The following is a 17,227-nucleotide window of genomic DNA, read 5'->3' on the forward strand; positions in this document are numbered from 1 at the left end:
CTGAGCATCCAGTTTTATTCCACAGATTTTGAGAGCTCCCTCCCCACCTCCAAAGCTCTGGGATAAAGCCAAAATGAGTGCCTCAGTGTGCAGGAGGGGGCTGCAAGTGAGTGGGATGGGGACGGGGATGAGGGTGAGAGTCTGGATGAGAAGCAGGATGCTGGAGCAGGCTGGGAATGGAGGTCTGACCAGGAGAGAGGTGCAGGAGCAGGCTGAGGGTGAGGTTTCTGGGAGGGTGCAGGAGTGGACTGGGGCTGCGAAAGCTGGATGGGAGGGGGTGCAGGAGCCGACCAAGGCTGGAAGAACTGGGCAGAAGGGGGGGGGGGGGCGGTGCAGCAGAGGGATGGGGATTTAAGGGCTGGCCATGAGGGGAGTGGAGGGGGATGCTTACCTAGCTCCGCCCTTCCTGCCTCTCCCCGCTGCTCTCATTGGCCAAAATCTGGCCAAGGGGAGCAGTGGGGAAACCCTCCTGTGAGTGTTTTCCAGCACCACATTCCCTCAGCCAGGGGGACGGTGGGCGGCAGCATGCAGCCCTGTGTTTCTTCTCCCCTACATGCTGGATCCGGTCCATGAGGCTCAGGTCTCCCCACCCCTGCATAGGTAGTGTTTTTTTTTAATGGAAAGGTGCTGATGTGGCTGTTAAAAGGCTTCTTCATTGGCAGGGTCATTGTGCTTTGTTGACTGGTTATTTAAAAAAAATGACTGCATGATGATTGGATGCTTTGCACATGCGGCTGTGAAAATGGGGTGATGAAAATAGTGGGTAAATAAGCGCTTCTGGAAATGGTAGTAGAGTAAAAAATACACTAATTTTCTAAAAATACTTATTTGAATAAAAGTCAAAGTATCACAAAAAATAAATTGTCAGGTACAAATACTGACAATTTCTTGAGCAGTGTAACAAAGTATTTCTACTTAGTTACTTTCTGCCTCTGTTTATTAGGATGTGGGGCTGTTGTATTGAGTGAGAACAGCATTTGGAGAGGGTTGCTACTTGTCTCTAGGAAAGCATTGTGAGAGACATTCCAGGCTGGAGAGTTGAAGGAGCACAGACAGACCCTACTTGCAGGTTGCAACTCAGGGATCCCATTACAGTAGTAAAAATAAATCATCAAGGAGTTAGCAGCCATTTCTTGCCCCTCACAAGCCTGTAGTTATGACCTGGTTCACAAAGTACTGACTTATCCTTGGAAAAAATATGGGGAAAAAATATGGGGAAAAAATCAATAGATATGTGCACAATTAAAATGAATATGGTCCAATGACAAGCATCATGAATAAGTTTGCATTTAGTGGAAGGGAATCTAAGACTTCAGAGTAGAAGCACTTGTACTAGATAGATAGATAAAGGTGCGTGTGTAATCTCAACAGGAAAAGGTGAAGAATAATTTTTAAACACTTCTAGAAGGAATTATACAAGAGAGATTTGGGAAGATTTTCAAAGGCCAAATGGGAATGTGCCAACTTGTGCCTTTGAAAATGTTCCTTGCAGTTATTTCTAAAAGTTGAGAATTTAAAAAAGTTAAATTATAAGCTCTTATCTCCACTGGTAAGATATGAATGCCTCTTTAAATTAAATATTGTATGCATTTCTTCATTTTGAAATGGACCACCATTTGTTTGCTTGAAAAGGTGCTCTTGTTGAATAACACTTTACTATGCATATTTCTTGTATAGGCCCCAGGTAGCAGAAATTGCAATATATAGTATCTGTGAGATACTAAATAACACTTTATGCAGAGCTTACATGGCAAATTTGATGGAGTTTTGCAGCAGCCCATTTCTGCCAGTAAGGGAGAAACAGTGCATGCAGTAGAGCAGACCCAGGACAGAAGCAGAACAAGTAGTCTTTTCAATGAGGGAACTGGAGTCAACTGTACTCTCGATTATTCATCATTGGTGTAATCCAACCTTGGAAACCCCCGATCACCATATTGTTCCGAATGACCATTCAGGAGCAAATGAGAACTCATCTGTGAGTAAGGCCAAGAGTTCAAGCTTTTCCAATCCTTTTGTGGTTAGAACCTGCATTGGCAGTGTGATATGGAGAATCTTGTACATAGGCCTCGTGCTCATTGATGCCATTTATCTCTCTCACCAGCAGAGCCACCAAAATCTCTCAGGGTTCTTTTATAAAGGGATACACATAAATCCAAGTCTGCCAGTAATTCTACACTAGACATTATGCAGCTTTGCGAGAGGAATGGCCGGAAGCTCTAAACATGTAATTTACAAGCAGACTGCACTAATTCCATTAACATCTGTGATTTACTTAAGACATTAATGGCTTCTCTGATAGAGAAAATGGCAAGTTGTTGTAGAACATTCTAATCGAGTATATAGTTACCATAACTTTGCAGTTCCGTCTCCCAGTTCCTGTGCTTAGTGTCAGAATGAGTAGGAACCTAACGGCTTTGTAAGACACACCACCTGTTGCTTTCTGTACAGTTGACCATGCAAAAAGGCTTCAATTCACCTATCATGTTCAGTATGTAAACTGCTGAAACCCTGAAGGCTGACTTTATAGGAGAATCCTAAAATGTTTCAAAACACATCAGTTTCACAGCAAGTCACACAGCTGTTTGTGTGTGTGTGAATCATCTCTATTATGGTTATGTTCAACAGTAAGCACTCAGAAGTAAAAGCCCTGCCTGAAGCTTTTCTTGGTACCTAGCGCAGTGAGTCCACGACCCTGATTCAGCTACTGCTATGGTTCTGCTACAATCCGACGATGTTGGGTGGGAGGAACCGACATGGGGGGCTACAAGGGGACAGTCATGGGAGGTGGGTGAAGCACTGCTTAGGGAGGTAGGCTCCTCAGCCTGTGGCCCCACCCATATTCCACCCCTGCTCCACCCCAAGCCTTGTCCCCTCCCTGCGATCTCCCTCTTTTCTCTGCTCACCCATTCCAGCCAAATCCCTGAACCTAAATGTAGCAAGTGGCATATGGAAGAATACACTCTTATAAAATTTCTTTTTAAAGAAAATGGAGCATGTTTTGAACTGCATGCCAGATTGTAAAGACTGGCCATGCAGAAGGTGCCTAATTAAAAACACTAAATTTGTGAATAAAAAATTGCCAGTCACAGGTTTTTTGATATACCCGGAAGTTTGTCAGAAATGTATCTGCAAAAACTTTGTGGAAAGGACAAGTCAGCTGTCCTGCTGAATACAACATTAAATATCATGGAGTACTTGATGCAGATTTTCTCTGTTTTTTACATTTTCTTTGTCCGTATTTTTAAGCTGATTTTTATATTTTAAATATACTTTTAAAACCTTCATAAAGTAATAATTCCAGATTGCTACATATTGAAACTCACCAAAACAAAGATATTATTCTAAATTAATAAGTCAGAGCAATTCAGGGTGTTCATAACAATATTCATTACTTTTAGAAAAAGGGAACACTTATTTATTTTTGTACATAACAAAGGATTTTATAACTTAGTAAGGTATAAATTTTGGTGGAGGGTTCTCTTAAAACTAGTTAATCAAATAGTCAGCAGTAAAAGGGAAATTCGTTTGTCCAGCTATCGGAAAGAATAGGAATATTGTCCCTTTAAGGGCTCTCTTCAAGGAGGGGTGAAAGAAGAGTAGGGATGGATAGAAAGGATAGGAAGACTTTAGAAGCAAGTTTTTGTACTATAGTAATTAAAAATAAAATGTGTATTTTAGATGAGTGGTCTTTTGAAAAATTTATTTTAAAACTATACCCAAGATCTTGTCTGAAGATCCAAGCATTCGAGACTAAAGCTGAATACTCAGATTGTGCATTGTAAATATCTATGCAAGGATTTTTTAGAGATGTGATTTTTATAATCTTCAGCAACAAAGTAATGAAATATTTAAAGCAAATATTTAAATTAAGGTCCTGAAGACATAGTGATGCACAACTGATTTTTGTCAGTAAATGTAGGGTTGGTACATGCCTGTAAAATGGTTTCATTACCACTTACTGAACCTCTGAAAGAGCCATTATTATGCTAATAGGTCTGGCAAGCTGGAAAGTTTTTCACTTTTAAGTTAACGGATCCACCTGGGGGCGAGTCACCAATCTGCAAACCTGATGAGGGAGCCTTTAGGAACATTTGTAATAGGGATAGAGGGCAAAGACTGAGCAGTAAGACCCAGAGGAGGCATTACTTCCCCTTTCCTCTTATACCTGCTGCCCATGAGAACATTGCCCTGGCTCCCCGTCGTTCAAAGAGGCCCATGGCTCTGGGCTACTGCTGTTGATCACTACTGGAGCGGCGCATACGCTGTGTGGCTCTAAGCTTGGGGTGGGGAACCTAAGGCCCGGGGGTCGGATGCATCCCCTGGGTTGCCTGGATCCGGCCCCAAGGCTTAGGGGCCTCCCCCACCACTGGGGAGGTTGTGCTTGTACTCTAGCCCCTCCACTGCCTTCCCACAGCCCCTGACTGATTTTTCCATGCATCAGCAGCCCTTGATCCAGCAAAGGTTCTCCACCCCTGCTCTAAGGGCTGGGGGGAGGGAGGTGGACCACGCCCCAGGCAGCATGGAGGGCTGGCTGCCAGTAGGGTTGCCAGATGGTTTCAACAAAAACATTGGACACACTTGACATTGCATCACAATCTACATTACATCTTATTTAGAAAATACCGGACATTTATATTTTCTCAATTTGTTTCCCAAACTGAAAGCTCAAATACTGGACTGTCTGGTTCAAAATGGGATATCTGGCAACCCTAGCTGCCAAGTCCCTGTCCCTTCTGCTCAAGGCCTTCCAGGAGTGCAGAGTGGGGAGAGAGCGAGAGAGAGAGAGAGGCTGGTTCTCCTGACTACACTATAATTATTGCACTCCATGACAGGGACTGTGATCCCTTCACGAAGGCCATGTTTATTTTGCTTAAATATCAAGCGGCGAAATGTCAAAGCCCTATGCCACTGGCTGCATTATATTGCTACAAACACAAGAGAGGTCCTGTTTCATGATTAGTGCAAGACAGTCATGTGGTACACTAGCCTACAAAGTGCTAGGTGTACTGAACTCCCAGTGATGGCTATGGGAATTAATGGTGGGCAGGACTTCACAGGAGGCTGACTCACAGGTGCCTGATCCTACTAGCAACAGTTATTGTTGACCCAAGAATTTACCACTGGACTTGCAAAAATATTACCTCATCAGGCTGTATATGAAAATAACTGATCTTAGTTCTGTTCTGCACTGCCGTGTGCAAAAGGACAGCTGCTTCTTCAGCAAGGTTGCCCTTTCGGTATCTGCTTGCATTAGTGGCAAAAGATGCTTTTGCTACCTTTTTATTCCTATTAGCCCCGCAGAGCTAACTCCACTAAGAGAGGGCGCTGGATTCTGTTCACTCCTCTGTGCGATCAGCTGACTTGGTTATTCCATTCCATGTACAATGTTATGTGTGTGCAAACCCACCCGTGGCAATGGTGACAAATAACTGAGCTATGAAAATGGGGAGGGTCTGGCTTGCAGAATCATTTGTTTACTGGAGCTGATGCATGGTTAGCAGCCAGCCGAACCTGATTTTTAGTTCCCACGTTGGGTTTGCAGAGCTGGCTGGTGTGACTGGAGCACATTTGATATGGAAATCATTAGCACCATCACCCCAACCTCACTTTCCCAGCCAGTGCCCAGATTTGGATTGTGCTAGTTTCCTCCCCTTCTGGAACACGAGGGTTATTTTTCTGCTGCTGCTGTAAGAAATAAGAATGCTTCTGAACCTTGGGACTTGGAAGAGAATTGCCTAATCATTTAATGAGCTTATTCAAACTGCATAGAGAGCTCTGTATGGATACAAAATGTATATCATGGATGCGATATCAAGATATAAAGTGTAGGGTCCAGTATTGACCCGGACAGGCCGGTATTTTCACCTCCTATCCGGTAAATTCAGAAAATACTGGACACCTAAAATGTCCGGTATCTTCTGGGTTTTTTTTTCCTGCCAGGAGGCGAAAATACCGGACACCTGGCAACCCTACAACACACTCAGCAACTGGGCCCAGCCCCATGCATCCCCCCCCACCCGGACACCCTCCCATCCCTCTGCTTACCTGGTTCTGGAGGGGCTTGTCTTGTGGCTGGAACAGAAAAACAAGATGGCCACCAGCAAAAAAGCCTCTTCTTAAAGGGGCCATGCTGATTTTTTGTTTTGTTTTGCTTAACTGCTGTCGAGGTCCTTTTTTTTTCCCTCAACAACTTTTGTCTCCCCCCTTTTTTTCTCAACAGAATTTTTTTCCCCAGTGTTTTATTTTGGGGGGAGAGGGTGAGGATGAGGAGGGTGTTTGGTATTTTTGGTTAAACCATCTGGCAGCCCTAATAAAGTGGGCATCTGTGGATTTGCAGGGCTCTAACAACAATGAGCAAGACCAGCAGGGCCATAGCTAGCAACAAGGCCAAGAACTGTAGTGGCAAAAGTGGTAACATGTCTAGCTGCTACTTGCAGAGGCCAGCAGTCAACCTGCGCAGTTCCTCCTATACCACCTCCAGCCCTGAGCACTGCAGTGGGCACTAGGCTAACCAGCAGCTATCCTGGTCACATTAGTATGTGCAACTGGCTCCCAGACAGAAGATTCACATCACTGCCTGGGTGCTGGCCAGGGCTCTGCTGGTCTCAGTCACTGACAGCAGAGCCTGCAAATCTGCAGATATCCACTTTATGGTCACAGATATACATGTTGTATCCACCCAACTCTATGTATGTACCAATGCATGCATTTACTTGTTTCAGAGAACATCAAAATGTATTGTCCCCTGAACTAAATATTGACACACACACAACACTGTCAATAGATTATCTCTTGGACTAACAAGCTTTCGTAGTCATTTCATATCTGCCTCTTACTATATATTATGGTGGTTGTCATTCAGCAAAATAAGCTTACACTTGGGGGAGGGCATGCGAGAGATGAGTTGTGTGCTTCCCATGCTTTGGTTTCACTAGAAATGTTATATCGTGGCTGGAGCATAATTCCACAGTCTTTATTCAACAAAACTCTTACTGATGTCTTTTTGTACTAAGTAGTTCAGGGTTGGGCAATTGATTATTGGGAAATATAAAGTTAATTACCACTAGCAGAAAGAGACATACTATCCCTCTTTTCCATTGTGCAGGTTACAGTTGACTTATGAATTGTGGTAACTAATAGGTGTGCATGAAGCTTAGAGACAGGGCTAACTGCAGAATGCAAATGAAGAGAGAAATTTCATGGTTACTGTTGGTGTCCGATGAAGTCATGTTTGCCAACTTGTAAGAAACCCGATGCTGGCTCGTGTAAGTCTTTCTTTCTGTTTCCTGCCTGTCTCCTGCAGTTGTACATACGCTTGTGTATGCCTGCTCTCTCTCTCTCATTCTGATTCCTGTCACTGCATGGGATTGCAATGTTCTGTGGTAATGGTCCTAAACATTGCAGCTCTCTCTTGTAATAGGAGTAGAGGATTCTTCTTTTTTTTCCTGAGGCAGAATCTGGCAGCTCCTACACTGTTTGTCTGCTCAGCCTTCTCCATGTTGTCTCACAAAGCGGCAGACATTCCATTACCTAAAGAAGAGCAAGAGTAGCATTAATCAGCCATGACCATGGGACATTGATTTGAGAGGTTTAGTCTGTCTCCGAGGCCAAAAGACGGCAATTTTTTCTTGAAGGATGGGGAAAGAATATACAAAATTAGCATGCAGGGCACCATAGAGCTAAGTAATTGCATTTAATCACTGTTCCACCCTGTGCATCAGGGAAATAAATGTTATCGCCATTCACAATATAACTTGTAGGGCAGTAAAATTTTGCTGTGGCCAATAGGAGGGGGGAGTGGGAATGAAGGAGGCAACTGCCCTGTGATTCAAAGGTGCTTGGGACTCCTGGACTCTGCTGCTACTACTGCAGCAGTGGTGGTGGTCAGTGTGCCTTTGAATTGCCACTCTGGGCACCATGTGGTGCACTCCAGGGGGCTTTGAGGGCTTGGGAGGGGAGCTGCGCTGTGCTACAAGTGGCATTGACGGCTGGCTCCTCCTGGTTCCACTCATTCCGCCCTATGCCCTGCCCCTTCCGGGAGTGTAGTGTCCCCTGCCTCCCCTCGCCCTGGGGCCTACAGAGGCTGTCAGCATGCCTGGCTGTGGACTAACTTCTTAGCTTCCCCCTCCCCATATGTAGATTTAATCCCCAAACCCCCATCCTCACATGGGTGAGCTCCCCCTTCCTTATTTTTGCAAATGCCATTTTTAGTTGCATTCCTTCTAATTACATTCCAAACCAAGAACAATGCCAATGGGTGAACTGGTGAGCCATTCTTTAGGACACCCAGATGATGCTTCTTTCCATAATGCATGAATGGGGGGAAAGGGAACTCTGTTCTTTGCTGAGCACAGCATGGTAGACTTGTTTATGTCAGATTCTAAAAAGATACTGGCATAGTTGGCCAGCTAGGTTTGCCACAACTAGTAGCTGTGTTTGTGGTAAATTCCTAGACTTCTCCAAAGCCTCCTGGGTCCCACATGGGAAAGAGGTCTCCCTCAGTGTTATAGGTCTATACTTTCCTTAGTTTTCTGCCTTCTGAAAAGAGGGGACTGGACTACTCTACCCTTCTTAGGCAGCCTCCTTTGGGAGGAGGGGGTGTTTTCCCCATATTTAGCTACATTGTTGGCTTATTCCAATATTCATAGCTTTTCCAAGCAGTGATGTTCTTGTTAATTTCACTTCTTCCAACAGAATTCTAAATAACAGCAATGGAAGTGACCAAAGTTTAATTATTTTAATTCTAATGCTTGCTTTCCAAGTAACAGAAAGCAGATGAGACCCATGCACTGCATGCAGATTCTGGGAGACAGCACTACACTAACCTTCCAAACCTTGATCGTTTTGGCAATCAAAGGGCAAGAAAGCAGTATTCTGTTTTTCTCATTGAAACCTTAAACTGCAAAAACTGAGGGCTTAGATTCCCATATTTGCAATGGAAAACAAGTAGATTTTCAAGCCCATATTAAATCAAGTTAAAAACAAAAACTGAAGGTGGTATTATATTAAATTTCTACTAGGTATGTGGTTTTTAAAATGTGATAATTTTCACAAGGGTTAACTGTGAAAGGTTTAATAACCAGTTAGCATTAACTTGGGTGGAACTCCACTACCAAAAGAGTAGGATTGGTGGGGACAAAAGTGGCAAAGGCAAAGGCAAATGGCCAACTATGTAAGATGCGGATTTTACTATTTTCCTCTTCTAAGCTCTGATATAGATGGCTTTACAAAAGGTCATTTAAATGTGGTGGCTTGTGTGAGGGTCTTCATTTCAGTACTGCACTAATATCACATTATACCCTAAGCTGAAGTATAAAATCATACCTAGGATGAAAATATAAAATATAGAAAGCTAAAAATGTCTTGCCGAACCAAGTGCACCCCTGTCTTCATTTGACTCATAACTCAGCTAACCATATGCTTATATTCTACTGACAATTGCCATTTAAATGTCAGTTTACAAGCAGATGTTGAGAACTCTCTTTTGTGCCATTAAATTAATCACAGAAAAATAAAGTTCAAGATTTAACTCTGCTGATGCCAACTGAGTGTTAGACTAGGAGCAGGTTCAATATTAATAATCAGGGCAAAATAGTATAATTGGACTGGACAAAGTGAATGTTCTTGATGTGACGGTGGCTACAGAAGTGGTTAATAGGCTATGGCATCAAAATAAAAATATGCATTGGAGCATCCTAGTGACTGTAATTATAATTTCATTAGATGACTCCAGGTTCTGTGGATTGGGTTGGCACTGCCTCGTTGTAGTCTGGAAATAATGTATTTTGACAACAAAGAAAAGGGGGAAAGAGCCACCAGGCACATTCTGGTCTGTTTAACACTGGAGCAAGCCAAACCTGTAGGAAGTCCCTGTGTGCTCTTCCAGACTTTGGATCCTGCTAGCTGGAATGTATTTAAAATCCCCCACTAAAGATCGTAATGAATTTAATTTAGCATCCTCTAGTCCGGGGAAATGTTTTGAGTCATAAAAAGTATCGTTAAGAGAGAAATGACTGCCAAATGCATTCTATTCTGTACCAGTGATGCATATTTATATCATTGGCTCTTAGACATTCGTTTACTTTTCTGCAAAGATGATCCTTTATCACTTAGGAGGTTTTGATATTGTAGCTTCCCGAATGAAGCTTTCTACAAACAATTATTTTAATTTAAACTTGCAGCCATTTGTCAGGCTTTGTGCAATGAAATGCCCAATTTTTAAAAAGAGGGTTACATTCTACAACTAAATTACTAGCAGAATGGGTCTCCTCTGCTAGGGGAAAGTGTTGTGTAGCTTATTTAATGTTTAAATGTATTTGCCTTTCATCCAAGGATCTCTAAGCACTTGAGATACATGAGTTTTGTTAAGGTAGCTAAAATTACTGAGTTCAATGTTAAATGAATCATGAGTGCAGACAGCTACTTTTACTTAAAAGCTGGCGCGTATTCACTAGTATACGTTCAAGCAGCTAGGGCAAGGCCTCCAAGGCTCTGGACACGTGGCTTAATGTATTTGTGAAGATTCATAAATATTCTAAAGTTGTTGGGAATTGCAAGCTTCAAGTGCGGGGGTGGGCAAAACATGGCCTGCAGGCCAGATCCAGCCAGCCACTGTCCTATGACCCAACACAATGTTCGGGTGGCTTCCTGCCTGCCATGCCACCATACACCACTCAAAGCAGATGGCTGCAGGGGCCACGTGTGCCTCTGCATGTTGCATGCCATGGAGAGACCTTTGCACACTGCCACCTCCTTCAACACAACCTTGTAGCACCCATTGGCCTATTTCTGACCATGGGGAGTTATCTGGGCCGGGCTTGTGCCGCAGGCTGTGTCCAGACAGTTCCTCCCCCTCAAGGGGCTTTAAGCAGCGTCCTGCTGGGCTCCTGGCTGGAAGCCACCTAAGGTAAGCGTCTCCTGGCCAGGGCCTGCACCTGGTACCTGAGGCCCTCCTCCCAACACTTGTAACCCTCTCTCCTGCACCCTGCCCCAGGTCACAGCCCAAACTCATTGCATCCCTGCTCCTGTACCTATTAACCCTGCCAGATCTTACACTCTTATCCCCTTTGCCAGGTCACAACCCCTTTCTGCCCTATGTCACAACCCAAACCTCTCCTCCTCCTCATTCATCCCTGCCCCCAGTCATAACCCCCTCTCATACCCTGCACCTGCTCAGGTTAGAATCCTCTCCTGCAACGATAATCCCCCCCGGATCCCTTCCTGCACCCCAACCCTAGGTCACAACACCCTCCTTTACCCACCTCCATCCCTGACCCCATACCTCCTCCATTAATAGCATGGAAGACTACAGCCCTTAACCACTTACCTAATTCTTGGAGGGCCTCCCCGATCAAAAATTATTGCCCACCACCGTTCAAGTGCTTCAGTTTGTTGGACACCTGCATTGCTTTGTTTTTAAACAGCACTCAGTAAAGGATAAATCTGTGTCCCATGCTACTACTATTTTTGTTATTTTAGTACAATAATCAGCAGGGAAATGAAGCTTTGGCAAAGGGGAGGCAGGTTTTGCAGATCAGGTGACATAAGAATATAATATACAGCAGGTAGAAGTCACAGGGAAAAGATCAGTTTGTTTTATATGTGAGTTCATGTCACTGATCTTCATTAACATTCATACACAAATGTTTAAGTGCATCTGCATATTACACATCAAATGCTATCCCCCACCTGCCCCCTGAGCTTATATATAAATTCAAATTGATTTCAGCTGTAACTCAGTCAAAATATTTGATACATTATATTAAGATCTGAATGAGAATGTAAAGCTTTTCCTTGGAGGTATGAAGTAACGCAAAGTGTATCTGAACCAAATGCTAGAATAAAACATGATTTTTTGTCAGCATGTTTGTGTGGTGCTCTCTGCTAAAACAATGACTGGTTTTGTATGTGTAAAAATGAATTACTTGTGCTTCTAAAAATGACAAAATTTACAGAGAAACTATTCCGCCGCCCCATCCCACCTCCACAATACTGCAGAAGGGCACAAACAGCTCATTTTTCATTTGCTGTACACGTGCCCAAATAGTCAATTCCTCCAGAACAGATATGTCTAAGTAATATAGGGAGGACTCTTACACACTTGGCAGTTTGGACTCAAAATAAAGGTCAGAGTCAAAAGATACAAGATAAAAATTAGAAGTCCCTGGGCATTATGTTAGCTCCATAAAAATGAATCAAAAACACTGTTTGGTTTCAAAGGATTAGATCTTTGAAGCAGAGTCTTCAATTCTTTGATTTTTATGTATTCTGGCAAGATAAAATAACTTGTAATTAAAAAAATCAAAACCACAAATGGATTTACTCTACAGGAAACAAGCTTTTGTAATGTGGTAAGAATTTGTGTGCAGATGCTTTGGTGATGAGGTCCATATAAGTAACCAGATTGCAGAGTGCAAAAATTAGTCTAAGCCCAATAAAACCTCGTTGCTATTCTATAATAAAGGATGCTAATTAAATAAACAATCCATCAGAAAAGTTCTTACTCCAGACATTTGTTTTGCTCTTCTCTGCCATGTCTCTTTGGTATTTGTTTTGCTCTTCTCTGCCATGTCTCTTTGGTATTTACAGGTCTGGGAGCAAAGAAAAACATTAAAGTCTGGAGCTCTGCACCAAGGTTGCAACAAAAATGGGAGGCGAGGGACAGGCAGTACAAAAATGCACAAGACAGCTACAGAGAGACTGGTGTAGGAATGTGGTGGGGCGAGGAACTGAGAGAATGGGATGACAGATGATGAGTCCACACTGTCTCATCTGGTCCCCTACCCAATTAAGCAGTTTCCTACTTCTCCTTTTCACAGCCTCTTTAAATATAGGACTATTGATCTCTGAGAGATCCCTGCTCCCCCCCACCCCCCAATCCTTTAGGGCAGTAGTGTCCTCTAAAATTAAATTTCATTAAAATGTTCTGGGGGAAAATTCTCAGAAAACTGGGTTTTCGATCCATCAGGGTGTCAATGGGAGGAGAAATTCATGGCAGTCCTTTTAGAACAGAAGGGAAATGGGCCTCCTATTAAGAAAATGAACCTCTTTATTCAAGAACCAGGGGAAAATAAAATTACTGTGAAAACTGCCATTCTTAGAACATTGAATACACACCAGTGTTCCTTCTAATTTTTTTCACCTGTATTTGGAATAAATTTTATGCACACAAAGGCAGGTGCAGATGTGCACCACCAATAGAAACACAGGATACCGGCTCTGGACAGCTGTGGGCACTCTGCTAATAGCTTGTAGCCACCCAAGGGCTCAGCTTATAGAGAACACTGAAACACACACTGCTTGTTTTTGAGTCCTGGCATTTGAAACCTTGTATTTTTTTGTACATTCATAATTTTGACTCTGGTAAAATACTGGTTTTCAAGCCAACAAATGTTATCTACTGCACTGTTTTAGAATTCCACGTCTCCCTAAAGTGATCTTATCCTTTCCATTCCATTCTTCTCTTTTGCTGTCTATTATTTCAGAATTAACAGGAGGCAGGGTCTAGCTATGAAGCTAAATTTACTTAAAAGAATCAACAGAATGATGGTTTCTGTTGAGAAAGCAGGTTAGATTTCAGCAAGGTAGATTTCTCTACCTTTCCGACAAAGCAAAGGATAGAGAAAATCTGGTAAAAATGTGCAAGACTATTCTATAACTGTAGGGGAGGCAGACTTTGCTGCTACCATTAAGTGTTTTATACAAGGCACCTTGGCTGACAAGGGGAGAAATAGTGGCAACTGTAAACTCTTGATTTTTTAATACACTCTTCTTGGAATATTTATATTTGAATTTGTGATGCTGTCACATGAGAAGTTAGGATTTCCAGCATTTGCTTCCATATTGGCTAAAGTTGAGTAATTTCCTTCCCTCTCTCCATCTCCTTGTGCTACCACTGTGTAAAAAGTACTTTGATAGATTTCTTCAAATGCTGCTCTCATGAGAGACTCTGTTATTGCTGTTTTTCCATTGAAGGGTTCTCTATAAGGGCAGAAACCTTAGATATGTACTTAGATAATGTTTCCTTTTAAAAAAAAATGCAGCTAAGACAGAGTAATGAAGTGACACATTATATGTAAATATAGACTGATCAGATATCACATTTTGGAACACATTCTGTATTCTCAAACGGCTTACATTTTTGTCTTTTCTGTGTCATTTACATTCATGAATTTAATTCCCAACATATATCTTTTTAATTACCCTAAAAAGATCCATACATACTTTACTTAAAAATATCTTCTGTAAGAGGAAAATTACCAAAAATAATGCCTAATATACTGTTATGCATACTTTTTTTTGTAAAATACAAACAGTCTGATCTCTTCTGGGTATTGCCTGAACTAATATGGCTATATTTGTTTAAAGGAAGAAAAGAGAAAAAAAATGTAGGAACAAAAAAAAAAAAAAATCATCCCATTCTTTCCAAAGATACAAATATCAATGAGAGAACACCTGAAAGTTAATAAGTGCCAACAGGTAGAAATAAATACAATCTCATACAACCTTTATCCAATCATAAACTGCAATGACCTTGAACCCGTTAAAATATTTGCTACTGGCAGGAAAAGCTGTCAAGCAAAACACTGAGAAATTGGTACCCTTTCCTACACAGTAAGTGCAGAACTGAAAGACTAAATATTTTATGATTTGTTTCATATGTTTTTTTTCCTCCCCCCTCTCTCTCTCTCCCTTTGCTCACAGGACTGATTGTTGCCACTCTGGCGATCTGTTGGATGCCCAATCAGATTCGAAGGATCATGGCGGCTGCTAAACCTAAGCAGGACTGGACTGTACCCTACTTCAGAGCATATATCACCCTTCTTCCCATTGCAGACACCTTCTTTTACTTCAGTTCGGTGGTAAATCCACTCCTGTACAATATCTCTTCTCAGCAGTTCCGAACCGTATTTCTACAAGTCCTCCGGTGTCGTCTGACGATAGAACATGCCAACAAGCAGAAGCTTCTGAGAGCCAATTATAATTCTCAAACCAGCAGTGGCCGCTTTATGCGTCCCTTGATCTTCATTTCATCTAAACGCAGATCTTCTAGAAAGAACCCTGTTGTCTTAAGTACTTTTCAGAACGAGACCAAACCTGACTGCAGTCCGCAAACATTGAATCTTGAAACACTGGAGTCCAGATTGGAAACAATGCCACTGGAGGCTAATTTAGAGTCTAGTCCAGCTGCACAGAATGGCCTTCATGAACACGAATGTGACTCCGTGTAAGACAAAGTTAGATGACTATCAATAAACTTAACATGGAAATTTAAATCACTGAGGAATTAGAAACTGAACAATTAACTATATCTTCTTTAAGTGCTGTTTCTGATAGACTTGTTTCCAATTACACAAATGGAGCATGAGGTTTGTGTGCCATGTATTTTTTAAAGTGCACACTAGAAATTCAATCCGGCAACTGAATTTATGAATTGCTGACCAAAAGGGGGGGGGGAACAGGAAGAAGAAGAGAGGGAGGAGGGCAGTTCTTGGACCAAACTCTTCTTTAGTGATATGGCAGCAAAAGAACAGCAGTGCCTTTCAAAAAAGGGGGACAAAGAACAAATTATGCCAAGACAATTTAGCAATGCACTGATGATAAAAGAGCCAATTTGAAGAGCAAAATAGTAGTTAATATGCCTGCCTTGGGCACTGTGCCAGAATTCCCCCTCTTCTTGGGCCGGGGTCCATTGCAGAGCGGAGTATTGCAGCAGCTGATACAAACAGAGTTCATTTTCCCCGGGGAACAGAATGACTGGTATCCAGCAGAAGCTATGAGACAGGCTGCCGAGGATGCGCAGGATTTGCGATAGAGGATTCCTGTGACACAGAACAGAAGTTACTTAGCTTGATATGAACATTCTATTCATTAGAATCCTGTCTGAAGAGTCTGAGACACAGTTAGGAATCTTAGTTGAAATTTTAAAACCAATGTAGGAGATTTAGTCTTATCACATCCAGAAGTTAGAACAGCTGTGTGTGTCTAAAATCATTGCTATGAAAATCTCTGTTTTAGGTTTTTTTAATGTTGTAAAATATATCATGTGCATAAAAAGGCATACATTTTACAACCAAAAATGTAATCCCTGGGAATGCTTGTTAAAAGGTTTGAAGCTGAAATCTAGTCTACTTCGAAAGGCACTCGAGTTTCAGATACTTTACAGGCCTGAGTCGCCTGGCACATTTTTTTAGAGAATCAGAATTCCCATTTTTTTCAATGTTTTAAAAATGTTGCTCTTGCTTATTACTTTGTGGAAAAATATTCAAAGAAAAACAAGACTGACTTGGGAAGGCAGAAAGGACTAAACACAAAGCACTGTTCAATGCACAAGGAAAACCAACAAACATTTCTCTAATCATGTTCAGTTCCAATTATTTTTAGGAGAGAGTAAAAACAATTGGAAGAGAGATGATACTTTGTTAAAATTGAAGGTGTTCTTTTAAAAGCTAATATCTAAAACTGTTTTAACTAAACAAAACTGAGTACATTCTATATTGATGTGTACAATGCCATATTTTAAAAGGTTGTAAAATAAACAGTTATTAACAATGTTCCTTCTTACTTTTTCTATCCATGAGCAGAATACATTTTGTTATGTACACCAAGGCATGTGCAGGTATGCACCATCAATAGAAACACATGTTACCAACTATGAGAGGCTGTGGACACATCAGCTGGGTGGCACCTGAATCTCTCCTGGATGGCCACCCAACCACTCAGCTTACAGGGAATACAGGTTATGACTACTCAGTACTTCAAGGGCCTTTCCTTTATGTGATCAGACTGAAATGTGGCTTTGGGTATGGCACAGAATACAGCTGTGAATCATTGGGGTTTCTTTTGCCCAATTTACCTGGGGAGGAGGCGGCGGCGGCGGCAGCGGCAGGAGGAGGAGGAGAAGGGATGGAAGTGTAGGGAATTCTAACTAAGTGGTACATGTTTGAAAATTAATAAAAACCTTATTCCTCTACAACAGGAAGAGGAATCTTATGGGTTGAGGGCCAAAAAAACCCTGCATTGACCTGGCCCCTGACTGAGAAGGGGAAAGACACTCCCCCCTTTCTCCTCACACACCAGAGCCTGGGGGGATTCAGCCTAGTTTATTTTTTGTGCTCCAGCCTTTTGATTTTTATGTTCAAGACTGTCTTTATGAGAGGAAAGGGAATGCCATAGCTAAAGAAAAAAATGCCCAGCATGCACATTCCGCTGCTTACCTCTTAGTTTC

The 17,227-nt window shown here is 42.1% G+C and overlaps 2 protein-coding genes across 3 annotated transcripts in view; one reads left to right on the plus strand and one right to left on the minus strand.

The window, feature by feature from the left end:
- Positions 1-15,230, plus strand: part of GPR39 (G protein-coupled receptor 39) — a 141,717-nt gene extending 126,487 nt beyond the window's left edge. The window contains exon 2 of the mRNA XM_006137616.4: positions 14,704-15,230. Within this exon, the coding sequence (XP_006137678.1) occupies positions 14,704-15,230 (527 nt within the window). The remainder of the gene's footprint in view (positions 1-14,703) is intronic.
- Positions 14,057-17,227, minus strand: part of LYPD1 (LY6/PLAUR domain containing 1) — a 28,464-nt gene continuing 25,293 nt past the window's right edge. For both annotated transcript variants that reach the window (XM_075933269.1, XM_025178770.2), the window contains exon 3: positions 14,057-15,821. In XM_075933269.1, the coding sequence (XP_075789384.1) occupies positions 15,583-15,821 (239 nt within the window). In that variant the 3' untranslated portion in view covers positions 14,057-15,582. The remainder of the gene's footprint in view (positions 15,822-17,227) is intronic.

This window comes from Pelodiscus sinensis, chromosome 7 (genome assembly GCF_049634645.1).
Source record: "Pelodiscus sinensis isolate JC-2024 chromosome 7, ASM4963464v1, whole genome shotgun sequence".
Taxonomy (NCBI): Eukaryota; Metazoa; Chordata; order Testudines; family Trionychidae; genus Pelodiscus; species Pelodiscus sinensis.